Source organism: Poecilia reticulata, chromosome 9 (assembly GCF_904066995.2).
Source record: "Poecilia reticulata chromosome 9, P_reticulata-male-v2, whole genome shotgun sequence".
Classification (NCBI taxonomy): Eukaryota; Metazoa; Chordata; class Actinopteri; order Cyprinodontiformes; family Poeciliidae; genus Poecilia; species Poecilia reticulata.
This window is the reverse complement of record NC_088838.1, coordinates 1641236-1666687: the sequence shown is the minus strand read 5'-3', so window position 1 is coordinate 1666687 and position 25452 is coordinate 1641236. Positions and strand designations below refer to the sequence as shown.

The following is a 25452-nucleotide window of genomic DNA, read 5'->3' as shown; positions in this document are numbered from 1 at the left end:
GATAAGTAAGCTGCATAAAAGGGGAGAACTGAGGTTTGAAATTACAAGTACAAAAGAATGAAAGCTACATTTAGAAGCGCACATACACACAGGTCCTGTGTAATACTCAAAATGTAAGGTGCCGGAATAAGGAGGACTAAGTTTTGAAATCACAAGTACAGAACAATGAAAGTTGCATTTAGAAGCGCTCATACACACAGGTCCTGTGTAATACTGAAAATGCAAGGGGTAGGAATAAGGAGGATTGTTTTCTAAATTGGGAACAAACTCATATTCAGTGAGTGTTCTTTACATTTCAGATTTCCAAAGATGAACCGTGTCAGGCTGGTGACATAGATTCATGCGGATCCTGTTCAACCAAGCCTCCAGAGGTAATTTTGGTCTCCAACGACCAACTTACTTTCTAAAATACAGTTTTTGATAAGACGTTAAGTACTGTTCAAACACACAAGTCTTGTATAAAACTTGATAAGTAAGCTGCATAAAAGGGGAGAACTGAGGTTTGAAATTACAAGTACAAAAGAATGAAAGCTACATTTAGAAGCGCACATACACACAGGTCCTGTGTAATACTCAAAATGTAAGGTGCAGGAATAGGGAGGACTGAGTATTGAAATTACAAGTACAGAAGAATGAAAGTCACATTTAGGAGTGCACATACAGGTCCTTCTCAAAAAATTAGCATATTGTGATAAAGGTCATTATTTTCCATAATTTAATGATAAAAATTAAACTGTCATATATTTTAGATTCATTGCACACCAACTGAAATATTTCAGGTCTTTTATTGTTTTAATACTGATGATTTTGGCGTACAGCTCATGAAAACCCAAAATCCCTGTCTCAAAAAATTTGCATATTTTATCCGACCAATAAAAGAAATGTGTTTAATACCAAAAAAGTCAACCTTCAAATAATTATGTTCAGTTATGCACTCAATACTTGGTCAGGAAACCTTTTGCAGCCTTCAAGGTGGCGTGGCATGGAGGCAATCAGCCTGTGGCACTGCTGATGTGTTATGGAGGCCATGATGCTTCGATAGTGGCCTTAAGCTCATCCAGAGTGTGGGTCTTGCGTCTCTCAACTTTCTCTTCACAATATCCCACAGATTCTCGATGGGGTTTAGGTCAGCAGAGTTGGCAGGCCAATTGAGCACAGTAATACCATGGTCAGTAATACCAGTGGTTTTGGCACTATGAGCAGGTGCCAGGTTGTGCTGAAAAATGAAATCTTCATCTCCATAAAGCTTTTCAGAAGATGGAAGCATGAAGTGCTCCAAAATCTCCTGATAGCTGCTGCATTGACCCTGCCCTTGATAAAACACAGTGGATCAACACCAGCAGCTGACATGGCTCCCCAGACCATCACTGACTCTGGGTACTTGACACTGGACTTCTGGCATTTTGGCATTTCCTTCTCCCCAGTCTTCCTCCAGACTCTGGTACCTTGATTTCCGAATGACATGCAAAATTTGTTTTCATCCGAAAAAAGTACTTTGGACCACTCAGTAACAGTCCAGTGCTGCTTCTCTGTAGCCCGGGTCAGGCGCTTCTGCCACTGTTTCTGGTTCAACAGTGGCTTGACCTGGAGAATGCGGCATCTGTAGCCCATTTCCTGCACACGCCTGTGCACGGTGGCTCTGGATGTTTCTACTCCAGACTCAGTCCACTGCTTCCGCAGGTCCCCCAAGGTCTGGAATCGGCCCTTCTCCACAATCTTCCTCAGGGTCCGGTCACCTCTTCTCGTTGTGCAGCGTTTTCTGCCACACTTTTTCCTTCCCACTGAGGTGCCTTGATACCTCAGTGGGAAGTATCAAGGGAACAGCCTGTACTCTGGGAACAGCCTATTCGTTCAGAAATTTCTTTCTGTGTCTTACCCTCTTGCTTGAGGGTGTCGATGATGGCCTTCTGGACAGCAGTCAGGTCAGCAGTCTTACTCATGATTGTGGTTTTGAGTAATGAACCAGGCTGGAAGTTTTTTAAAAGCCTCAGGAATCTTTTGCAGGTGTTTAGAGTTACTTTGTTGATTCAGATGATTAGGTTCATTGCTCGTTCAGAGAACCTTTCCATGATATGCTAATTTTTTGAGACAGGGATTTTGGGTTTTCATGAACTGTATGCCAAAATCATCAGTATTAAAACAATAAAAGACCTGAAATATTTCAGTTGGTGTTCAATGAATCTAAAATATGTGATAGTTTAATTTTTATCAAAATAATTATGGAAAATAATTAACTTCATCACAATATGCTAATTTTTTTTGAAGGACCTGTACACACAGGTCTTGTGTAATACTCATCATGTAAGTTGCAGAAATTTGGAAAAATGAGTTTTGAAATTACAGGTAGAAAAGAATGAAAATTACATTTAGAAACGCACATACGCACAGGTCCTGCGTAATACTCAAAATGTAAGGTGCAGGAATAGGGAGGACTGAGTATTGAAATTACAAGTACAGAAGGATAAGTCGCATTTGGGAGTGCACAAACACACAGGTCTTGTGTAATACTGAAAATGTAAGGTGTATAGGGAGGACTGTTTTCTACATTAGCAACAAACTCACATTTAGTGAGTGTTCTTTACATTTCAGATTTCCAAAGATGAACTGTGTCAGGTCTGGTGACGTGGATGTATGCAGATGCTGTTCAACCAACCCCCCAGAGGTAATTTTGGTCTCCGACAACCAACTTAGTTTCTTATATAAAGTTGTTGAAATAATATTAAGTACTCTTCAAACACACAGGTCTTGTGTAATACTCATCGTATAAGGTGCAGAAATTTGGAGGACTGAGTTTTGAATTTACAGGTAGAAAAGAATAAAAGTTAAATTTAGATGCACACAGACACATGGATCCTGTGTAATACTCAACTGGACAAGTTCATATATTAGGTGGACATTGTTTATTTTTATTTTTTTAGAAACAATCATTCAGTGTTCATCCCTTCATTTTAACTCTCCATAGAGATGCCTTGTCAGGCTGCTGAGTTGGATGCATGCAAATTATTTTCTGGCAACTCACCTGACAAGTTTTATCTCAATGACCTTTCTATTTCCTAAAATAGTCATGAGAATATTAAGTATTGTTCAAACACATGGTTATTACGATTCAAAAACAATGAATCAAAACGATTCATTGGTTTTGATACTCTACACTACTCAAGTGTCAGGATCAAATTCTTATCTTAAGATTACACTTTTTTTGGTTAACTGTGTGTGTGTGATCATGATCTCATCCATGATGAAATGTAAAGTTTAGAAAAATGTGTTTTATGTGAGGGACTTTTTCACCTCTGAAATGGAGTGGTGTGTGATGTAAAGGTAATTTTTTTGAGAATAGGAATTGGGTTAATCTTTTGAATGTGATCCCACAGGAACACTTCTAAAATATTTCCATGTGTAGCTGTGCTGTATGTTGAAATTGAGTCATAGTGCAGCACAGACTTTTTAAATACTTATGCTTCCTCCCTTTGTCAATTCTTATTTTTCTCTGTCTAGTTTGCAACCAGTCCTGGCACAAAATGTGTTATCGTAAATAAAAGGAGGATATCACTGAATTTAAGTGGTAAGTTTTTAGTGGAAATATTCTTGCTGAACTGCTTTCAATGTATACAAAATATGTTTTTAATAAACAGGTCTGTCCAGAACAAAGTTCAAGTGAGGTGACATCATCAGAAGAGGAGTATGTTCCTGATTCCGTAGATTCAGACATCTCATGGGATGACAGATGCACGCCACAGAAATATGGACTAGTTATAGTCCATATTTCCATGTTTGGACTTCTTAATGCACATAAATTGTAAGTTTTTTGTATGTGTACGCCATGGTCCTGATAAATAAAATTGGCCCAGACAATTACTCTTGGTGTCATGGGCGGAGCCAAACACCTCATTATCATTTGTCCCTTTAATACAGCATTGCATCAGGTTCTTGTATTTTGAGTTCTGATGTGTGTATCTAAATTTTTAAGTGAGATCTATGTTGTGTAGCACTAACAAGATTTTTGACAACTTACTACGTCTTTCTAGCATAAGTGGAAATGGGTGTCCGTTTAGTGTGGCAAAAAACTGGTTTGAAAAAAGTGTCCCGCTAATACACCAAAACCCGTATGTGTGTATATTTGCCTTTGAATGTTAAGTTTTATACTTGAATTTTTGGCAATGTTGAGAGGTTTTATTTTGACTCTTTGCATTATTTGGCCTCTTCAGAGCCTTCATATGTTTCGGTGATCGGCCCTCATGGGTGATCGGAATCGGCAGGAATAAACCTGATCGGCACATCTCTTATATGTATAATCAGTGACGTGCGGTGAGGTTCGTAGCTGGTGAGGCACCGACTTAATTATAATTGGATTTACAAATCTAGACCCCCTGCATGTTATTGTTTACATAAGGAAATTTCACGCATGCGTACAATGCAGGAGGGCAAAAAGTCATGTGATGCTTAACCGCGCCGCCGCAGGATAATTCCGTTTTCTCAATCAAACTTAGACATGTACATATTAATTTCATGCTGTGCTTAACAACAAAGGGAGAAACCGTTAAAGTACAACTCAAAACCACGTCTTTTTGATCACGGCCAATCACCAATACCGATCACATGACTATAATTTTTTTAATCATAAGCACTACCGGTTGCAGTATGTGGAAAAAGGAACCATGAATTCACCTTAATTTAGACAAAAACTTGTTTATAATAACTTTTTCCAAGAAAAAAACAAAACGGGCATTGTGCAAATTGTACTGCTATCAGTAATACCATCTTCAACAGACAGAAAACATGAAGGCTCTGAAGAGGCCAAATATGCAAAGAGTCAAAATAAAACTTCTCAACATTGCCAAAAAATTCAAGTATAAAACTTAACATTAAAAGGCAAATTCAGGTTCCATTACAATAAACAATCCTGAGTTACTGAATGAAAACTTCCTGATAGCATGGCTAGCTGTTTACTGCTGGCTCTGATTGGCTGTTTCTGACTGAGCGGAGTAATTATGCAGAACAGGGAGGAGGCAGAGAGATCGATTATTTTTTCAGAGATTATCTGTCTCATGTTAGGACAGCGAAAGTTTTAATCCATATGTAAAAGTTTGTTTTTTCAAGTTAGATGCTGCAGCTTTAAACAGAGGTTCGGTGTGAGAGTTCACTACCAGGTGGCGCGGAAGCGGCGCTCTGTCTGTGAAATATTACTACCTGTAGCGTGTAGCAGCGGTTCAACAGCGAGAGCAGAACCAGCGTCTTACATCGCAGCTCGAAGACTTAAATTATTTTGAGGTCTATTTGTTTAGCTTTCTGGCTTTCTGACCGTCATGCTAATCCGGGTGAGTGTTTGTAGCTGTGCGCTGCTTTACCTGCTATCTGATCGATCCATATGTCTTTTTTTATTTTTTTACTGCAGTGAGCCTCGATATAGTAAAACTCCGTCAGGTATGGCATTGTTTTTATGCCATATTAGATTCGTCTTGTTGATGCATTTTGACTTGCTTCACTCCACGTGCTTCAATTTTCCGCCGCAACATGCAAACGTCCCCATTCACTCAGTGCTTTATAGTTCCACACAACATCGCTCAGGATTTGTTGCTGCGCATTTGCAAAGTATGAAGGACAGAGGAGACCAGCTGCACAGGCAGGCTGCGAAATGAGACGCAGGTGATCGGTTTGTGTGATCGGCAACAAGAGACCGTGATCGGCGATCACCGATCATACACTTTACTATTTTTTTTTTATATCAAAAAGTTTTGATCACTACTCGGTTTTTGTTTGACATGATTTTTTTTTGCTTTGATTACTACTTTTTTTGTTTTACGTGATCTTTTTTTGATTGAATAATTGTGAAACAAATCTAACTCCATAGATTAGGGTCACTGGAAAAAAGTCAGAATTCTGACTTTAATCTCAGAATTCTGAGATTATGAATTAATTATGAACTCGTTTTGAGATGTTTTTAGTAATAAGAATTTGTTAATTTCAATAGAAAATGTAATAAGTAAGGAACAACAAATAGAACAGTTAGAAAACACCTGTTGATACCATTAAAAATGTTTAAAAATGACTAGAAACATCTTAAATAAATACTATCTGGGGAGTTGTAGTCAAAATGTTGAAATGTTCAACATAGGAAATGATTGCATGATTGTTAGGGTTGTGTAGTTAAAGTTTGCTGTTAGTAATTACTTCAAGTGAACTTAGTGCAATAACAAAGCATATTATGTTAAATTATTCTGTATACGTACATATGTATGGTAAACTTATGCCAGTGAATTGGTTTTCATAGAGTTAAGAATAAATCATGTATTTTACATCATTTGCTTGTACTGGTAGGGTTTGTAATTGAAAGAAAAAAACACTGGCTGGTGAAATATCTGAGTGGCCAGTAAAAAATCACCGGCCACTCTGCAGGGCATGTTTCAGGGGTGGGCATTTTTAATTCACTGTTTGTAATGGTACTTCTACAGTCATCCCCAGAGCAGAACTTCAAATTTTAAATTCATTGGAATTTTATCATCTGCTTTTGTGTTCAAAGTACAAAATACGTATGGATTTTTTTTTCTATGTAATATGCATGTTTTTTTGTGTCCCTGCAGGAGGAGTCAAAAGTGGATTTTGAACACTTTCCCTCCACAAGCCTTCCGGACCTCATCAGCACCTGCAGATCCTCTTCCTCCCTGTTTCAGGCTGCACCCCCCTGCTTTTCCCAGACCCTCAGTAGTACCGCTGGTCTTAACAATTCCTCCCTGGTAAACTCAGATTATTTAACATATGAGTGGAAGTTTATTGTCATAGTACTAAAATCACAGAAATAACCTGCATTTCATTATTGTAAATGAGAATTTGTTTTCAATAAGCAGTGTTGACTCTATAGAAAACCACTACCAACATTGGCTCACAGTAAATGTGCCGAAGGCAGGTATGCAGTCGAACACTTTGAGTATAGTTTCTTTGAGAAAACCCCCAAAGGGTATCTAGAACATTTCTATACTTTCTAACAAAGTAGGATTATGAAAACTGCAGGGCATGTTTTCATGGACAGCTCTTTCTCTGTCATATAATTTTATCTTTAATATTTTTAGTTGAAATAGAAACACTTGTACAATTTTATTTTATGTAATTCTATTTTTTATATTACTATTGACACCGATCATAATCGGCCGATTTCCGTGAAAAAGTGTATGATCGGTGATCGGCGATCATTGGCTCTTGTTGCCGATCACACAAACCGATCACCTGCATCTCATTTCGCAGCCTGCCTGTGCAGCTGGTCTCCTCTTTCCTTCACACTGCGCAAACGCGCAGCAACAAATCCTAAGCGATGTGGAACTATAATGCACTGAGTGACTGGGGAAGTTTGCGTGTTGTGGCGGAAAATTGAAGCACGTCAAAATGCATCAACACAACGAATCTAATATGGCATAAAAACAATGCCATACTTGACGGAGTTTGGCTACATCGAGGCTCACTTCAGTAAAAAAGACATATGGAGGATCAGATAGCAGGTAAAGCAGCGCACAGCTACAAACACTCACCCAGATTAGCATGACGGTCCCCGCAAAATTATTGAAGTCTTCGAGCTGCGATGTAAGACGCTGGTTCTGCTCTCGCTGTTGAACCGCTGCTACGCGCTACAGCTAGTAATATTTGACAGACGGAGCGCCGCTAATGCTCCACCTGGTAGTGACTCTCACACCGAACCTCTGCTTAAAGCTGCAGTATCTAACCTGAAAAAAATACATTTTACATTCGTATTAAAACTTTCGCTGTCCTAACATGAGACAGATAATCTCTAAAAAATAATTGATCTCCTCCCTGTTCTGCATAATTACTCCGCTCAGTCAGAAACAGTCACTCAGAACTAGCAGTAATCAGCTAGCCGCCATGCTATCAGGAAGTATTCATTCAGTAACTCTGGATTGTTTATTGTAATGGAACCCGTATTTGCCTTTGAATGTTAAGTTTTATACTTGAATTTTTTTGGCAATGTTGAGAGGTTTTATTTTGGCTCTTTGCATTATTTAGACTCTTCGGAGCCTTCATATGTTATCAGTCTGTTAAAGATATTTGCACAATGCCTGTTTTGTTTAGTTTTCTTCTTGGAAAAAGGGATTAAAAACAAGTTTTTGTCTAAATTAAGGTGAATTCATGGTTCCTTTTTCCACATAATGTAGTGTTTATGATAAAAAAAAAAAGAAAAATAATGTGATCGGTATCGGTGATCAGTATCGGTGATCGGCCCTCATGGGTGATCGGTATCGGTATCGGCAGGAAAAAACCTGATCGGCACATCTCTACTATTAACTGGATAACTGGAGCAGCATGTTTAGCTTTTGCCATTAATCCATCCTGACGGGGCCGGCCAAAGGCACAAGCAAATTAAACAGCCACTTAGGGCCCCAAGGCCACTACGGGGCCCCTTCAGTGGAGCTGATTGTTTTTAGTAATAATTTCTATGCCATTATAATATCAAAAACACAATTTTACTATGAAGTGCTTTGTTTTTACAATAATATATATTTAATCATGTATGTAGAAACAATTTTTGATAGAAATAAAAAACAAAATTGCTCTTGGGGCCCCCTTGTGACCGCGGTAGGTACTGCACGCTTTGCCGGTAACGAGCTGCTGTGCAATGAGCAGAGCGCATCCAAATGTCCAAAGCTCCGGTCAGACGTTAAGTAAGGACAACAATGTCTCAAAAAATAACTTATTCTTCAGGGAGGGAGAAAAGAAAGAGGAAGAATTGAAAAAAAGCCAAGATAAAGGTTTATTTTAATGTGCCTTGTTAATGTAATGTAAAAGATTTGTAAAGCTGCTAATAGAAAATTTGATAGCTAACTGGAACGGTCCAGTTCAGCAGCCAGACAGTTATGTCTTTGTGTTTGTGTGAAACTGAGTTTAAACTTTAAATGAGTTGATTATCATGGTTGGCTCTGTACATTTCTGAGGTATTTTTGGCTTCAAAACGGCATGTTTGATGACAGTAATTAAAACTTCTCAATGTTTGACATTGTCTAGCAAAATGTTTTTACATCAGACTACATAGCTGCTACATCGATGAACTACTCTATCCTGTAGTTAAGCATATGTTGTTTGCTGCTGAGTATAATAATTTTGTGGCTAAAACAAACATTATTTTTACATCAACTTCTAAGTTATGTGAAACTTCTGTTAAAATCATTTGAAGGCTCAGAATCAGTCCAGTACCAATCCACATTCCAGGGAAGAAAAACTCACCTGGTGGTGTAAATTAAAATTTTAGCTATTGGAGTAAAGCTTAATAGGAATTTTTTAATCAAAGAATGTCATGAATATATGTGTATGTATTCCATCTTAAGTTGGGCTGCACCGATTGCAGTTTTCTGGCCGATCCCTGGTTACCGATCTTTAAAAAGCCTGACCTGCCAATTTTGATTTTAACTGAAATGAATTTTTTTTTGTCTGAAATGTTGCTAAATATAGCAAGAAAGTCGCTGAGTTGGCAACAGTGGGATGAATATTGTTAACTGCAAATGTTCAGACCTGACCTCTTGGGCCGGTCTGTCAGTCAAACCTTTCACTGTAGATTAGAAGAGGACAGAGACTGATTTATAAACCTTTGCTGATGAAGATAAGATTAGGGGATAAAATGGGCATCACATGTAAGTATTGGCCAATCATGATCCCCCAAAATTAAGAAAATTGGCGCCCAGAAATCAACTGGTCGATAAATCAGTTGGCCAATAAATATATCCTATATTATACATGTATATGATGTATACAGCACTGTCAGAGATGCAATAAGTTTGTAGCAGGTGTGTGAATGATCTAATGATTGGACTGTAGAATGCAGCCAGTCCAAATTGTTAGCAAAACTAGAGGGCCCCAAAACCAAATTTTGCTCAGGGCCCCATGGAGGCTTGGGCCGGCCCTGCATCCTGATCTGTTCCTGGGCCAGAACATTACCAAAACATTTATTTATTATTAAAATAAATCTAATATACAGTACATTGTTGTTGAACAATTTAGAGAAAATCTGTGTGTTATTGCAGTTATCACCGCTGGAGAACCTAGAGGAATTCAATCAGGGGGAGGCATCAGAAACATGCTGCTGCAGTCCTACACCTATGAAGGTATCCTGCCAATCCCAAGGTAAATCAATACTTTTCTTCCATCCGTCCATCTGTACGTCCAAACATCCATCCAACCATCCATCCATCATAAGTGGAAGGTGGAACATAAGTTCTTCACATAAACAGTTTAGAACTTTAAGACCAAAATGTGCTTTTTCTCTCACCAGCTGGCTGAGATGTACCACATGACACAAAGATATAAAAATTGTAAATGAAACTCTATTGACTTATTTTATTAATAATTATAAAGTGATAGAAAATCTAATGCACTTTCTTCCTCAGTTAGATTCGGACACTGGAAGGAGGTTGCTAGTTTCTCAGTCAGAAGCTAGTTGCAAAGCTGAAATTTGGTTTTAGGACCTCAATGTGAGAAATTGCAGACTGACAAGAGGAACCAAAAAGCACATCTTCTGAAGTTGGAATATTTTTCCTCCAACAACAGATTCCAGAGGTGACACCACAAGCCACCAGATAGTAGTCGGTGGACAGTTACGCACCTCTCTTCTCCCGAGTGTCCAAGACATGTGGCCGCAGATCAGAGCAGTTGATCATTAAACTGCGGCCTGAAGTGTCCTGGTGCCAAGTGCACATATGGACACCCCTATGCTTCAACATGGTGTTTTGTTATGGACAATCCATGACGAGCACATAAGTCCAGCAACATATAATTTTTTTAATATTAGGCAATTCACATAATTATTGCAGTAGAAGCCACTTGCTTGTTAAATACTTCATAAAATATATTTCTCCTATTTGATGTTTATTGTCAATGACATACTTTCAAACAAACGAGGTAATTAGTACAATTTTGTCATTCATTGAACGTTCAGAAATTACAGTGTTTGCAGTGCACCACAGCAAAGGTCAACAAAGGTAAAACAACCCTGAATAGGTGATCACCTCAAAGTCACTCCTATCTTTTTACTCTCTCACTCTTTGTCACTTAAGCACACCCGTTGCCATGGCGATTGACATATTAAGCACCCCTGCTTTAGATCCATGAGAAGGGTACCTATGCCCTATCACATTTCTCATATTACTTTTTTGGACACTTAAAACGTTTGAAAAAGAAAAACATCTCAATCAATGACTACAACATGTTTCACTACACCAACACCATGTTCAGGCATAAGGGCGCCCATATGTGCACTTGGCACCAGGACACCCTAGGCCGCAGTTCGATGATTGACTTTGTCATCGTCTCATCGGATTTGCGGCCGTATGTCATGGACACTCGGGTGAAGAGAGGTGCGGAGCTGTCCACTGACCACTACCTGGTGGTGAGTTGGCTCCGGTGGTGGGGGAGGAAGAGGGTCAGACCTGACAGGCCCAAACGTGTAGTGAGGGTCTGCTGGGAACGTCTGGCGGAGTCCCCTGTGAGACGGAGCTTCAACTCTCATCTCCAGCAGAACTTCGAACACGTTCCGGGGGATGTGGGGGACATTGAGTCTGAGTGGACCATGTTCCGTACCTCCATTGCCGAGGCAGCCTATCGGAGCTGCGGCCGCAAGGTTGTTGGTGCCTGTCGTGGCGGCAACCCTCGAACCCGGTGTGGAGCAGTGTGGTCCCTACCGGGCCTTTTTGGCCTGTGGGACTCCAGAAGCAGCTGATGGGTACCGGCGGGCGAAATGGCATGCGGCTCGGGTTGTCGCTGAGGCAAAAACTCGGGCATGGGAGGAGTTTGGAGAGGCCATGGAGATAGACTTCTGTACGGCTTCGAGGCGATTCTGGTCCACCATCCGGCGTCTCAGGAGGGGGAAACAGTGCAGCACCAACACTGTTTATAGTGGGGATGGTGCGCTGCTGACCTCAACTCGGGACGTTGTGGGCCGGTGGGCGGAATACTTCGAAGACCACCTCAATCCCACAAACATGCCTTCTGTTGAGGAAGCTGAGCATGGGGACTCTGGGTTGGGCTCTCCAATCTCTGGGGACGAGGTCGCCGAGGTGGTCAAAAAGCTCCTCGGTGGCAGGGCCCCGGGGGTGGATGAGATCTGCGTGGAGTTCCTTAAGGCTCTGGATGTTGCAGGGTTGTGTTGGCTTACACGACTCTGCAATATCGCATGGACATCGGGGGCAGTACCCCTGGATTGGCAGACTGGGGTGGTGGTCCCCCTGTTTAAAAAGGGGGCCCGGAGGTGTGCTCCAATTACAGGGGGATCACACTCTTAAGCGTCCCTGTTAAGGTCTATTCAGGGGTCCTGGAGAGGAGGGTCTGTCGGATAGTCAAACCTCGGATTCAGAAAGAGCAGTGTGGTTTTTGTCCTGGTCGTGGAACCCTGGACCAGCTCTACACCCTCAGCAGGGTCCTGGAGGGTGCATGGGAGTTTGCTCAACCAGTCTACATGTGTTTTGTGGACTTGGAGAAGGCGTTCGACCGTGTCCCTCGGGGGGCCCTCTGGGGGTACTCCGGGAGTATGGGGTACCGGGCCCTTTGATACGGGCTGTCAGGTCCCGGTATGACCGGTGTCAGAGTCTGGTCCGCATTGCCGACAGTAAGTCGGGCTCGTTTCCGGTGAGAGTTGGACTCCGCCAAGGCTGCCCTTTGTCACCGATTCTGTTCATTTTGGTGGCCTTAAGATCGCATCTCTGCTTTTTGCGGATGATGTGGTCCTGTTGGCTTCATCGGAACGTGATCTGCAGCTCTCACTGGAGCGGTTCGCAGCCGAGTGTGAAGCGGCCGGGATGGGGCTCAGTGCCTCCAAATCCGAGGCCATGGTCTTGAGCCGGAAAAGGGTAGAGTGCCTTCTGCGGGTCAGGGAGGTCGTCCTGCCTCAAGTGGAGGAGTTTAAGTATCTGGGGATCTTGTTCACGAATGAGGGAAGAAGGGAGCGGGTGATCGACAGGCGGATTGGGGCAGCGTCTACTGTGAAGCGGGCGCTGTACCTGTCCGTCGTGGTGAAGAGAGAGCTGAGCCAAAAAGCGAAGCTCTCGATTTACCGGTCGATCTACGTTCCCACCTTCATCTATGGTCATGAGCTTTGGGTCATGACCGAAAGAACGAGATCACGGGTACAAGCGGCCGAAATGGGCTTCCTCCGCAGGGTGGCTGGGCTCTCCCTTAGAGATAGGGTGAGAAGCTCGGTCATCCAGGAGGGACTCAGAGTAGAGCTGCTGCTCCTCCACGTCGAGAGGAGCCAGTTGAGGTGGCTCGGGCATCTGGTAAGGATGCCTCCTGGACGCCTCCCTGGTGAGGTGTTCCGGGCACGTCCTACCGGGAGAGGTCTCGGGGAAGACCCAGGACACGCTGGAGGGATTACGTCTCTCGGCTGGCCTGGGAACGCCTTGGGATTCCCCCGGAGGAGCTGGAAGAAGTGGCTGGGGAGAGGGAAGTCTGGGCCTCCCTTCTGAAGCTGCTGCCCCCGCGACCCGACCCCGGATAAGCGGAAGAAAATGGATGGATGGATATTTAATTATGTTGAGTTTGATTATTTCTGTACAAAATACAAAATTATATTTATTCTTCCTCAGGTGGCAGCAGTTGTCTGGAATCAGTGGGTGAGGATGATGAGCTGTTTGTGGAGAGCATCATCAGCGGCAGTGAAGTGGCAGAGAAACCTCTATCTGGTCGACGCAAATACTCCTTACCTCATCAACTGGATAGTGCTAGAGTCAGACAGGTTACTGAGTCTCTCACACAACATAAAAAGAAGATGTTAGGATGAACACACAAGGTGTACTTCTCTTCTAGATAGTGTAGGTTGTGCTCTAGTGTTCTGTAAAAGACCCAGGATCCTTATGTTACACCTCCTTTTAAAAATATTTGTTTGCTCAGTTCAGCTCAATTTGTTAATATGGTGTCAATGCACAACAAACTGGTAGGTTACTAGGTGAAGGGGGCTTATATAAGGAAAGTTACTTCACATTATCACAGCATGTTGTTATGGGCACCAGATCTTAGGGCTGTATAAATAAATCGATTCGGCGATAAATATCGATATTTTCCGCCCTCGGAAAGTATCGATTTTTCATCCACGAGTATCGATCCATTAAACCATAGGGGTTAATGGATCCATAAGGATCCATTAACCCCCTAGCTTTTTATAACGTCTAGTTTGTTATGGCGTAGCAGCAAGGCTCCGCCTCCCTCAGTCTCACTTTCAACTTGAGCTTAAAGTGCACATTATGAACTACACACCAGTTTATAAATTGTGTTAATAGGCCTAGTATAACCGAAGTTATGCTAAAATTAGTAAACCATATTTTTCCGAATGTCAGAGAAATGTCAAAAGCGCCGCCATTCCCCGGTTTTCCGATTATGTGAGAGGGAATGAGCTTCCAAACGTACAAAACAAAACGAAACATTAGATTCCTGTGTTTTTTGGAAATGTAAAATCTTCAATAAATAACGATGGGATGTATTTTGTTGCTGAGAAACAAAGTAAAGTTGCGCAAGTAACCGTGAAAGAGAAGCGGAAAGGAATAGCGGCGCGAACAGAGCAGCTGCAAAAGCAGTGAGATCGCGAAATTAATGCAAATTTCGACTGGTAGCATTCACTTCGTAATTAGTTTTTAGCTTAGCGGTTTTGTTCTGTATATAAAGGATTACCTGAAGAATGAACATGGGTTAACAATATCCGAAGCGGGCGCGCAACGGCGCTGTGTTTTCAGCAGGAAGACAAAGAGGAAAAACCCCCAGCCAGAATCCGCGGCGCAGGGAGGATTTCCATGATAACAATGGCTGATCGATCATTCTTATTAGCAACAGACAAAAGAGTATCAGAGACTGAGAGAACTATGAGATCCTGGCAGTCTCAGAGGCAGCTACTCAGAGATCCAAGCAGGGGAATAGCGGCGCTGCGTAGCTGCAGGGAGTCGATCACTACGGGGTGAGGCGGAGCCACTACTTTAGCAGTTAGAAGAAAGCAGCTTACAGCCACAGCTAACTCCGGGAGCCAAGGTAGAAAAGCCTTTTTCCCCATAGTCCAAAAGACAGCATTTGTGGCTGCATTTTTACTCCAAAATGCAGCCACAGTGTCCAAAAGAAAAAACATAAATCATTTGCATATTGAGAGTCTACAGAGGCTGATAATCTTCCCACTCTGCTCCTGGATAACCGTTTAAATTTTTGAGTTTTATGTCAAATCCACATGAATTAACTGACAGAAATTCTCTCACTGCATCTTTGATTCATTTTGTCCAGCTGCAGACTGTTAGACTGTCCAATCAGATTCAGGTATTGTGTAGTTGGTGCTTTAAATCACTTTTCAGTTAACTAAACTCAAGTCTATGGAACACAAAATGTCACTAAAATCACTCTTTTGTCCAGCTGCAGACTGTTAGACTGTCCAATCAGATTCAGGTATTGTGTAGTTGGTGCTTTAAATCAGTTTTCAGTTAACTAAACTCAAGTCTATGGAACACAAAATGTCACTAAAATCACTCTTTCCTTCTAAAATCTTTCAGAAAATTGTAAAAATGCACTGAATCGTATCGAATTGTATCGCTCAACAAATATTGTGATATATATTGTATCGTGACCAGAATATCATATCGCGAAATTATTGTATCACTACACGCCTACCAGATCTTGTTGAGCAGGATCAGACAGACACGGAAAGATCCTGTACTTTACAACATCAGAAAAGTTTGCTTTGTAACTTGCAGAAATTGTGGAAGCCACATGTTTAGAGTGCAATGGCTTTTCTTGCTTCTACAGTGTATTGCAATACAAATATAGTTTGTGTGACACTACAGCAGTGCTGAGCGGTCAGGGGAGGCAGGTGAGGAAAAGTCTTACCCAGTGTTGTGGCCAAGACCACCTAACCTGAGACCAAGACCAGAGTGTATCGAGACCGAGACAAGACCAAGACTTTTAGGGTCCGAGACCAAGTCTAGACCAACACCAAGGGTAGTCGAGACCGAGTCAAGACCAACGCCCCACGCTACATGACACGATAAAATGTGGAATATGATAAAAATTGCTTCTCAAATTGATCTGAAAGATTCATATTCTCATAAAAGCACCTAGATATTAAATACTTAATCAATTTTGTTACCTTTGACCTTTTGCCCGTGACGCATGACGCAGTTGCCTCTTCCGTAGTGAGATAAGGCGGCTAACTGGAGCTCAACGTAGCGAACGTTCCAGATTACAGAACAGTTTTTGGTGAATAAAAAAAACTTTTTTGGTGAATAAAGTGGAGTAGACTTGCTACTTGTCAGATGACGGAAAACGTTGAAGAATCGTTTCTGGTTCAGCTCGGAGTCGCGGTTTAAGCAGAGAGGTAATGAAATACAACAGACACTGACAGGCCTCTGCATCTGCCTTTCTCTGAAGAACTACTGGACGGGAGGAGACAGCCAGGTGAGGAAAAACTGTTATTATCGATCGATTCAGTATTTTTATCATACAGACATTAGGCTGTTGTTGATGTGCTGTTAACTAGCTGCTAGCTAACGACTTTGCTAGCAAAGCTAGATAACTAAAAGCTTCTTCCCTGTATCTTTAATGATATCAGTCATTCTTCAGTATCGCTTGTGCAATAAGGGCACATCGCCCGTCCAAAACCGATCATCTCCATAATGGATATATGTCCGATCTTCTAAATTTAATTTATTCTGGCATTAGGTAAATGTATCTTGAAGGAGAATAACACTGAAATAAAAGTCCAACAAGGATATTCATTTAGAATTAAAAATAACTCACCCTGAATTACCATGATAGATATAATGTATGTAATAAAAGTTTGTCATTAATGAAGGGAAAAAAACTCAACCCAGACTTTAAGTAAGTTTAGTTTCTGGTTCGCAGAGTATGAAGTTAAATTTGTTTCCCAATTATTCAATGGAGAAAAAAACTAACCTCAGTTAAGTAAAATAAAATTGTAATCAAAACTTTTGGAATTGTAATGATTTCTTTTTTAAAAAACAAATCGTTTTGTTTAAAAAACTTTTTAAAATTAAATAACTAATTTTTGTCTTCTGAACTTAAAAAGTTATTTGCCAAACAAACTTTTATTTTCACACATCAGAAATCTTTTGTGATTTTGGGCCCTGCTCAAGACGTCATGTGAGAATCTCAAGCAAAACTTTGAGTCCCAAATAAAAACTTAGAATATTAACAAAAGATTTCTGACAAGCGCAAATAGGTTTGTTTTGCAAAAAAAGTTAACTTCATGAGTCAAAAATGTGTTATTTAAATTTTTTTTAAGCAAAACTCAGTAGGCTTTTCTCATGGTGACATGCATTAACAATTCAATATTTGCTTTTGTTTTTTGTTGTTGTGTTTTTTCCATTTTTCTGCAGTTCCACGTTAAAGTTTGATGCAGCTCTGCTTTCCTGAATGGACCATCTTCATCTCAACTGCAAGTGCAGCAAACAAGCAGTTCTTTTTATTACAGTCACTAAAAGGTTTCACTGTGCCCTTGTTTATATTTTTAATAGTGTAATTCTGTAAAGACAAAATATGTCTGGTGGTCCAGCTCTGATTTACATATCTTGCTAAATTGCTGGTTTGAATATTGCAATACTTTCCTATAACAAAATAGACCTGCAGAAAGAAATTACTAATAAAATATCTTGCATATGCATAGTTGTATGCTCTATATAGAAATGTTCGTTAGCTTTGATTGTATATCTCACATTTTTGTAATTTATCAGTTTATTAAACTCTGAAAGCTGAGAGGCTGTTAATATTCTGTCCTAGAATGCAGTTAGATGGGCCCTTTTTTTTGAGCACCTCCCCCTTAAGTGGTCTCTGCACAGGCCTGGTACTCACTGCATGTATGCTATTCTGACAGTGTATGGTAATCTGATAGAACAACGGCTCTAAGTGACACTCCAGTCCTATCTAATAAGTAAAGGGCCATTCAGAAGAATCTGACTGTTCCTGAATGTCACTTCACAATATTGCAGACTTTTGGACACAGCGTTATCCCATATCCCAAGTCAGTAAACACCTCCGCACAATAATTCAGCATAGTGAGTGACAACTTTTTTTCATCACAAATGCTTATGTGTCTCTGTACAGCTAGCTTTGCTAACATCATGTCAACAAAGTTTAACGTTGAGAAATGTAAGCTTTCTTAAAGGAGCTACTTAGCTGGGCTACTTAGCTAAGTGGCTAAGTAATGAAAAAAGTTAGACGTAGTCCCCACCGTCTGTGAAAGCGAAGCGCTGCTGTGTTAGCTGTGGCCATCGGATTTCTTATTATTTATGCAGCGCTATTCTATTACTGATGATTAGACAGACATCTTCTGCCGCTCAGAGAAAATCACTGCGCATATCTTGGAGCGCCGCGTGCGAGTGAAAAGTGGGGAGGGGGGAGTAACAGAAACACATAATGGGCTCTTTGCATGTCAGCTTCCGCGTTCGGGGAAAAGTGGCTCGGTTGTTTCTGATCTATTGAAAATGGCATTTTACACTAGGTGCTTGCAGGGCTTGGCCGAGGTATGTACATGGATCCTGCAGACACTGCACGAATGAAAAGTAGTCTGAGAAAATACAGAATGGAAAAAGTTATACAAATAATAATTTTTCAGACAGCCTGGCTATTCTACAACAAATGCTGTGTGGTACCGGATGAACAGAACATGGAGAGGATGGTTGGAATCAGAGAGGATCTGGTTTGCTCTGGCCAAGCAGCATCTGTGCAATATTCTGGAGAGGGGGGAGTGCAGTCCCAATGATCCTCTTCGCTGTCTTCACCACTCTTAGCAGAGACTTCCAGTCTGAATCCTTGGAGGTTGCAGACCAGATGGAGATACAGCTGGTCAGCAGTCTCTCAATGGTTCCTTTGTAGAAGGTGGAGAGGATGGGAGGAAGAAGGGAAGCCCTTCTTATCGGTCACAGAAAGTGCAGGTGCTGCTTTAAATCAGCTGACAAAAAACACTTTAAAAGTATTTTAAAAATTGTGTTTATTTCTGGAGCTTCCTGTGTCTTCCAGATTTACTCATCATTTGGTCCTGACATTGTATTATCTTAAAAAAAAACAGATTAACATGAAGTTTAAGTGTTAACCATGTGAAGTTTAGGTGTTAAATATATAGATATTGCATCCCCATCTAATGATAAAGAGAAAAATGGGAGAGAGAAGTATGTCACGTAGAATAGAGTATATCCCAATAAAAACAGTCAGAAGAAAGGGGCCGTTACTGTATTAATTTATCTGAAAGTTGGTGATTTTGTATGTTTATCTCTATTCTAGGAACATCAGATAATTAAGAAATCAGCCCGCTCCATGAGCACTGTTCAAGTAGAATCTCCATGGCAACTGGCACAGTCGTCTATTATCTCCAGCATAGTGCTGATGAAAGGCCAGGGGAAGGTGAGTGCTCTCCTTTGACACATATGCATATCTAAAGCCCAGAGGTTGTCTGTAGGGAAGCTCTACTTGTGGAGTCTTTTTAATATTGTGTGCGAGTTTTTTTTAAACACAGTCATATTGAACATCTGCAACTGCAAAATCATTTCATGAATTATGCAGTCACCTATCTTGATGCGGCTTGAAGTCACATTAAGATCATGAATGTTCTCAAAGTCCGGTTGTAGCAGAATGTATGGATAAAATTATCTATTAAACTGTTAAAATATTAACAAACTGAATATCTGCATTCAGTTTGAACCTCATAAGATTAGATAATATTTCACATCTTTTCAAATTTATGTTATTTGGCCCCATGCAATAATAAAAATAATTGATTAAATATTTTATACAGAACTGTTATCTTGGAGCTCTATTTCTGGGGTCCTCTGTGGTCTAGAGGGTCAAAGAAATAGCTGTGGTTGGTCATTTTACACATTGCATGTGGCTTGAGTTTGACACAAGCTCTAGTTCCCAGTGAAAGATGAGGGTGATTTGGAATTTCAATCCTCTATTACATGTAGCCTGTATGTTTCCGCTTCTGGCTGGTTTGTTTTTCCTAACATCATGCAGACTTTCAGAAGAAATAGACCTTTCTTCCTGACAAACAAGAGACTAATTAAGGTGTTTAGTCAAAGCTAAAACGCTTTCAACATTTCAGCAGTTTGTCAGTTCTGCTTCCCATGAAAACAACACTTTGGATTTGCAAATGATGCTCTGAGGATAAACATGAGCAGGTGAAGAACAGAGGCTCCAACAGTTAGATTGCGCTGTACGAACCTGGGAGAATGAAATGTAATGATAGTACTGAGGTCTGATGTGTACAATGCAATGTCAGGTAAAGTTATCGTGCAGAGGTGAGAGTAAGTTAGAGTATGAATACAGAATTTCTTTTTGGCATTTACTGTGATGTTCCATGCCCAGGGCCTTGGGTTCAGTATCGTTGGTGGGCAGGACTCAGCACGTGGCCAGATGGGCATTTTTGTCAAAACAATTTTTCCTCACGGAGCTGCTGCAGCTGACGGGCGACTGAAAGAGGGTAACTATTCCTTCTTATTCTGGATGTCTCTGCATTCACAAAACAGTTCAAGTTACACAGGATTAAATGTGGGATTTTTGACCCTGTAGTCTGACGCAAACGCAGCTAGTCAGCAACAGATATCGACAGCAATCGACAGTTTACATTTTCACTCAAGGGAGTCGAAATCTGTCGATTGTGGAATCCTTGGAGGGGGGGGTGGCGGTGCGGGGAACGGGCTGGTGAGAGATGTTAATGACTCTACTTAGCATACGAATAGCCTAGCATATGCAAAGGCGCTTCAGCAGACCCACGTAGATTCTTAGTCATTGGACAATGACATCAGAGTTCATCATTGACATGTGATTGGTTGGTTGATGTGTGTCCATTGGATAGGACTTATGTCTTTATAAATAAACCCCACCCCAGTTAAAATATTTAATGCTGTATTTTAAAAAATCTATATAAAAAATAAATGCTGTATTAAAATATATTCATTTGATATTGCTTATATGCAACATGTTCATATATGAGGAACATAAAAGAGACAAAGAAGTTTTTTTCTTTATTTCATTTAATTTTTTTTACTGTTTGCACACAAAATAAGACATAAATGCTTGTCCATTTCTGAACCATGTGGCAGTGTTTTTTTGTCCAAACATTATGCTGCGTTCAGGACAGGCTCAACATCTCTCCTGTAGCGTGGACCTGACGTCTCTTCCTGTAATGTAGTCCTGATGTCACTGAGCTCCTGGTTGGAGAAACTTGGGGTCCATCCTGACACCACCTCATAGCTGCCATACTCCCAGAATGCCACCTCCTCTGCTGCCAGTACTCTCTGCCTTCCTCCATCAGCTGTTAACACAGAACAGACAATCATTATGAGCTACAGTGAAATTGTTTGACAACTTCCAGCTTAGTATGCACACATAAGACATTAAAACAAACAAACAAAAAACACATTAATACATTCTTACAAAAAATAAAAACTTTAATGAAAAAGAGAAAACACTTGGAAACAATAGGAAGAAAAAAAGAATTAAAAGTTGGTAATACATAGTAAAACATAGTTTAACAAACTCTGAGGCAGATAATTAGCTTTGATGGATTTTAATAAATCACAGTACTTTGATCATTCAAGGAATTGTGACATCTCTAGATGTCTTATCTGCTTCTTTCTTTAGCTACATCCGGATGACTGGCAGTAGGTCCTGGATGCAGCTGGAAACCATTTTTGTGCATTGTCAATACATAGCATAATTACATTATGTACATAAACAATATTGAAGCATAAAATATCATCAACATTCTAAAATAGTAGATACTCACACAGTTGCATCTTTGTCCTTATCATGGACATCAGAACGTTCCTGAAGAGTCTGATTGACACAAATGTGACTCCCATTCTGTGGAGTCTGTGGAAATAAATGTAAAATTAAAAAAATATTGTAGCAAATATATCGCTTTCTCAAAAAAGTAAATAAGTTAAAATTATTCTCAACCACGGGCTGCACAGTGGCGCAGTTGGTAGAGCTGTTGCAAGAAGGTTCTGGGTTCGATTCCCTGCGACAGACTGGCGACCTGTCCAGGGTGTATCCTGCCTCTCGCCCGGAACGTTAGCTGGAGATGGGCACCAGCAACCCTCCCGACCCCACTGAGGGACAAGGGTGAAAGAAAATGGATGGATGGATATTCTCAACCAACCATTAAACAGTTGGGAATCAACGCAGTGATTATACATACCGACTTCATGACTTCGTCCTCATATCCGTCCTCCGTCCGCGATTTTGTAAATCTCTACTGCGTTCTCTGCCTTGCTGTACTGCGTTACAACAAAATAAATAAAATAACGGGAAGATCAGTTTTCCTTGCAAATATGCGAGTGTTCACTAATCACTAAATGTGAAATCATAACTTACTGAATTTCTCTTTGTCCTGGTGGACTCCGTAAGATCGTCTCGGCACCGTGGTCTGAGGTCTGTCTGGTACGGCTTGGCCATTTTTCAGGTATGAAAAAATCAAAGAAGATGCGAGTATTTTTAAGAGTTCAGAACATCACATGTAATAGAGATTACAATGCAAAATCTCACCCAACACTTGTTTCGGCATTAAGAAAACGACAGACCGCTTTCTGCAAGAAACAAACAAAGCAACTGGCCTTGCTCCACGTGCTATTTATATAAGCTTTCTTACCGTGAGTTCGGTCTTGTTGGACCGCCGCGGTGTCATCTGTTGTTTTCCGCCGGAACATTGCTTAATTTCAAGACGATACTGAAAAGGTAACTCCGTGAAATAAGACTTTTCCCACCATTTCACACAACGCACAGGTATTTTCGTTCATGTTGGGTGTAGGCAGTTAGCACTCGTTACCACCAGTGCAAATCTTCCTCTGGAGTTTAATAGCGGCTGCTTGACCGACTATGAAAGCGCATTACTGCCACCAACTGGGCTGGAGTGTTAAATGAAAGTTGACAGAAAAAAATCTATTCTAAAAGTTATTTTTTCAAAAGTTACGTGACAGTATATTTTTATTATAATTGCTAAAATGTTTTTAGATGTATATATGTTTATTTACTCAATTCTACTTTGAGCTGTCTCCTTTTTAGTTTATACCAGTGTTTCTCAACCTTTTTTGGGCCAGCGCCCCCCTAGCCTTTATCCAGGTCCCTCACCGCCCCCCACCAAAAAATTTGTAGGCTACTTTGCACTGACAATTATTTTATTATTAATGTTACTATCATTATTGTAGATGTTTTGAATCGGCGCGCGCGCCTTACGCCCCTTCATCTTGCGCACATAACGGGGTAAATGTAGCGAGTTTTGCCCTAACGCTCCTGCGTGGTGGGTCGCCGATTTATGTTTTCGCATCCACCTGAATAATGTGTAGTTGCGGCCCTACCCATGGCACTTCAACAATATTATTTTACCTTTTATCTGGAAATAGTGTCTGTTTATTCTTGCCATACAGTCCTCTGTATTAATTATTGATCAAAAGGTCTTGCCATACCAGTTTATTCCTCCGTATTTACTTTAGTTTCTTAGTTTATTCTTGCATTTTGTTCTACATTCATTTCCATTTAGTTTCATTTGATTAGTATTATCCTCTCTTGGTTTATTGCTATGTCCACTTTAGTTTCTTTTCTGTTGCTAGATTTATTTTATCGTTTATTGACCACCAGTAATTTTCACTCATCACCTGCTGCGCCTCCTAGTCGTCATGATGTGTTTCACATCATGTGTTGATTTTTCACTGTTCAGCCTTGGATTCTCTGTTTTTATGCCATAATTCACATCTAGTTCGTCGCTCCGCTTTGCCCGCTTCTCATGTTTCAGAATTTTGCGCAATGTGCGCCGCGTTTTTTTAATTTAAATTCCCTAAGGTGCAGGGCAGTTGGGAAACATATCGATGGGGAAAAGGCAGACCGACATAAACCTTTTAAAGCAACGGAAACAATTTCTGCATTCTGATTATTGAAATTTAAAAGTGCTGTGGTACCGTTGTTCTATCACACCCGTTTCATACCGGACCACTTACAGCACCGGTGTTAACGCTATAAAATGAACGCTCTCTATCGTGGCATCACCCATGGAGGGATATCTTTATTTCTTTATTTAAATGGGTTCATTTTTCAGAGGGATACAAAGTGAGGGTATCGTGATTTTAGTAATTATATGTTTATAAGAGCGATTTTCTGTTGTCCTTCCATGGAAGCGGACAGCTTTCAAACGGAAATAAAACACTTTTTAATACATCAGCCTACATAAATACCAGACAAAGTGAATCACAGCAGCGTCATCAGCCGGTGTAACGCTGAACTGATGCGGAGCGGAGCCATGAAGCTACAAACACTGAATAGAAGAAGAGCTGCCATCGATACAGAAGAATACAAATTGCCACCGCCAAGCATGATTTAATGTTACACAATACAGTTTTACCAAGTTGCTCAAAGTCTAAACTGGCAGTGTTGTGCATTTAAGGTGTAAAGTTTACCTTCAACCAAACGCCCCCCAAAGGCATCCCAGCGCCCCCCTTTTGTAAAAATGTCCGCCAGCCTCTGAACTCCCCCTGGGGGGGGGGTTACCGCCCACGTTGAGAACTGCTAGTTTATACAGAATATGATTCTATATTTAGTGCTTAACTAACAAAACTATAAAAAAAGAATACAAATCTTTATACTCTATCAGAAGGTATTACTTTCAACCATTTTGTTCTTCAATTTAAACTTGAGAGTTAAGCAACTGAATACTGAAAAATCTGTAGTTTCTTAAGTCCTGTATTGTGATGTGGAATGACCACTACCACTCCAATATAGCATGACTCTGGGTCTTTAAAGCAATCAGTGAACATTAACATTAGTTTGAATATTATTCACAAAAAATACTTTATGTACAATGAACCACTCTGGAACATGTTTTTTATTTTTATTTTTGATTAAGTTGTGCAATTCCTCCCATCACAAGATAAATTTTCAGATAGGAGGAATGTCAAAGTAAGATCACGTTTCACAAAAGTCTATTGTATGTAATCATGCATATTCTTCTTTTATATAATCAATTCAACCAAAACTAAGTTTTTCAGTGCTCCTAACACACATGCAATATATATTTTAAGGGATAAGATAGATTGTTTTAATATTCTTTCTCCAAACATACTTCTTTATGGTGAACAGAAGGTATAAAAAGGGATAGCTACAAAATGAATGAGAGTCAATAGGCGGCGCTCAACAGTTGATTTGCATTTGCATGGCACTCAGCAACTTCATTTAAATACAAAAACCTCTGCTAGGCACAGGGAGAGGGGGAAGTTAGGGGAACACGGACACACAGGGTTTTCGACCATTTTTGGCAGTGTTCGACTCTGACAAAAACCTCTTGCCGAAAGCCCTCAATCTACATGAGCACGCCAGAACAAGGTGTCAATAGCTGTCGAAAATCCCATTTTTCGTCCTGTGTTAATCTATGGTACACAGTATTACACTTATGAGTTTTAATTGTTTTTGTATTTTCATTGATGTCAAAGTGTCACCTGTAGG

At 40.6% G+C, this 25452-nt stretch overlaps 1 protein-coding gene across 19 annotated transcripts in view; it reads left to right on the top strand.

The window, feature by feature from the left end:
• Nucleotides 1-25452, top strand: part of pdzd2 (PDZ domain containing 2) — a 211657-nt gene that overhangs the window by 78184 nt on the left and 108021 nt on the right. For 11 of the 19 annotated variants that reach the window (XR_014089132.1, XR_014089131.1, XR_014089133.1 and 8 more), the window contains 5 exons: nucleotides 6579-6731; nucleotides 10017-10116; nucleotides 13569-13717; nucleotides 19246-19365; nucleotides 20326-20440. Coding sequence is in view for 14 of the 19 variants with exons in the window: in XM_081611182.1 (XP_081467308.1) it covers nucleotides 6579-6731; nucleotides 10017-10116; nucleotides 13569-13717; nucleotides 19246-19365; nucleotides 20326-20440 (637 nt within the window). In the remaining 5 variants the exon portion in view is untranslated. Of the gene's footprint in view, nucleotides 1-290; nucleotides 372-2499; nucleotides 2663-3495; nucleotides 3563-3632; nucleotides 3797-6578; nucleotides 6732-10016; nucleotides 10117-13568; nucleotides 13718-19245; nucleotides 19366-20325; nucleotides 20441-25452 lie in introns of those variants that run through there. The other 8 variants (XM_081611185.1, XM_081611189.1, XM_081611188.1 and 5 more) reach the window with 5 other exon arrangements.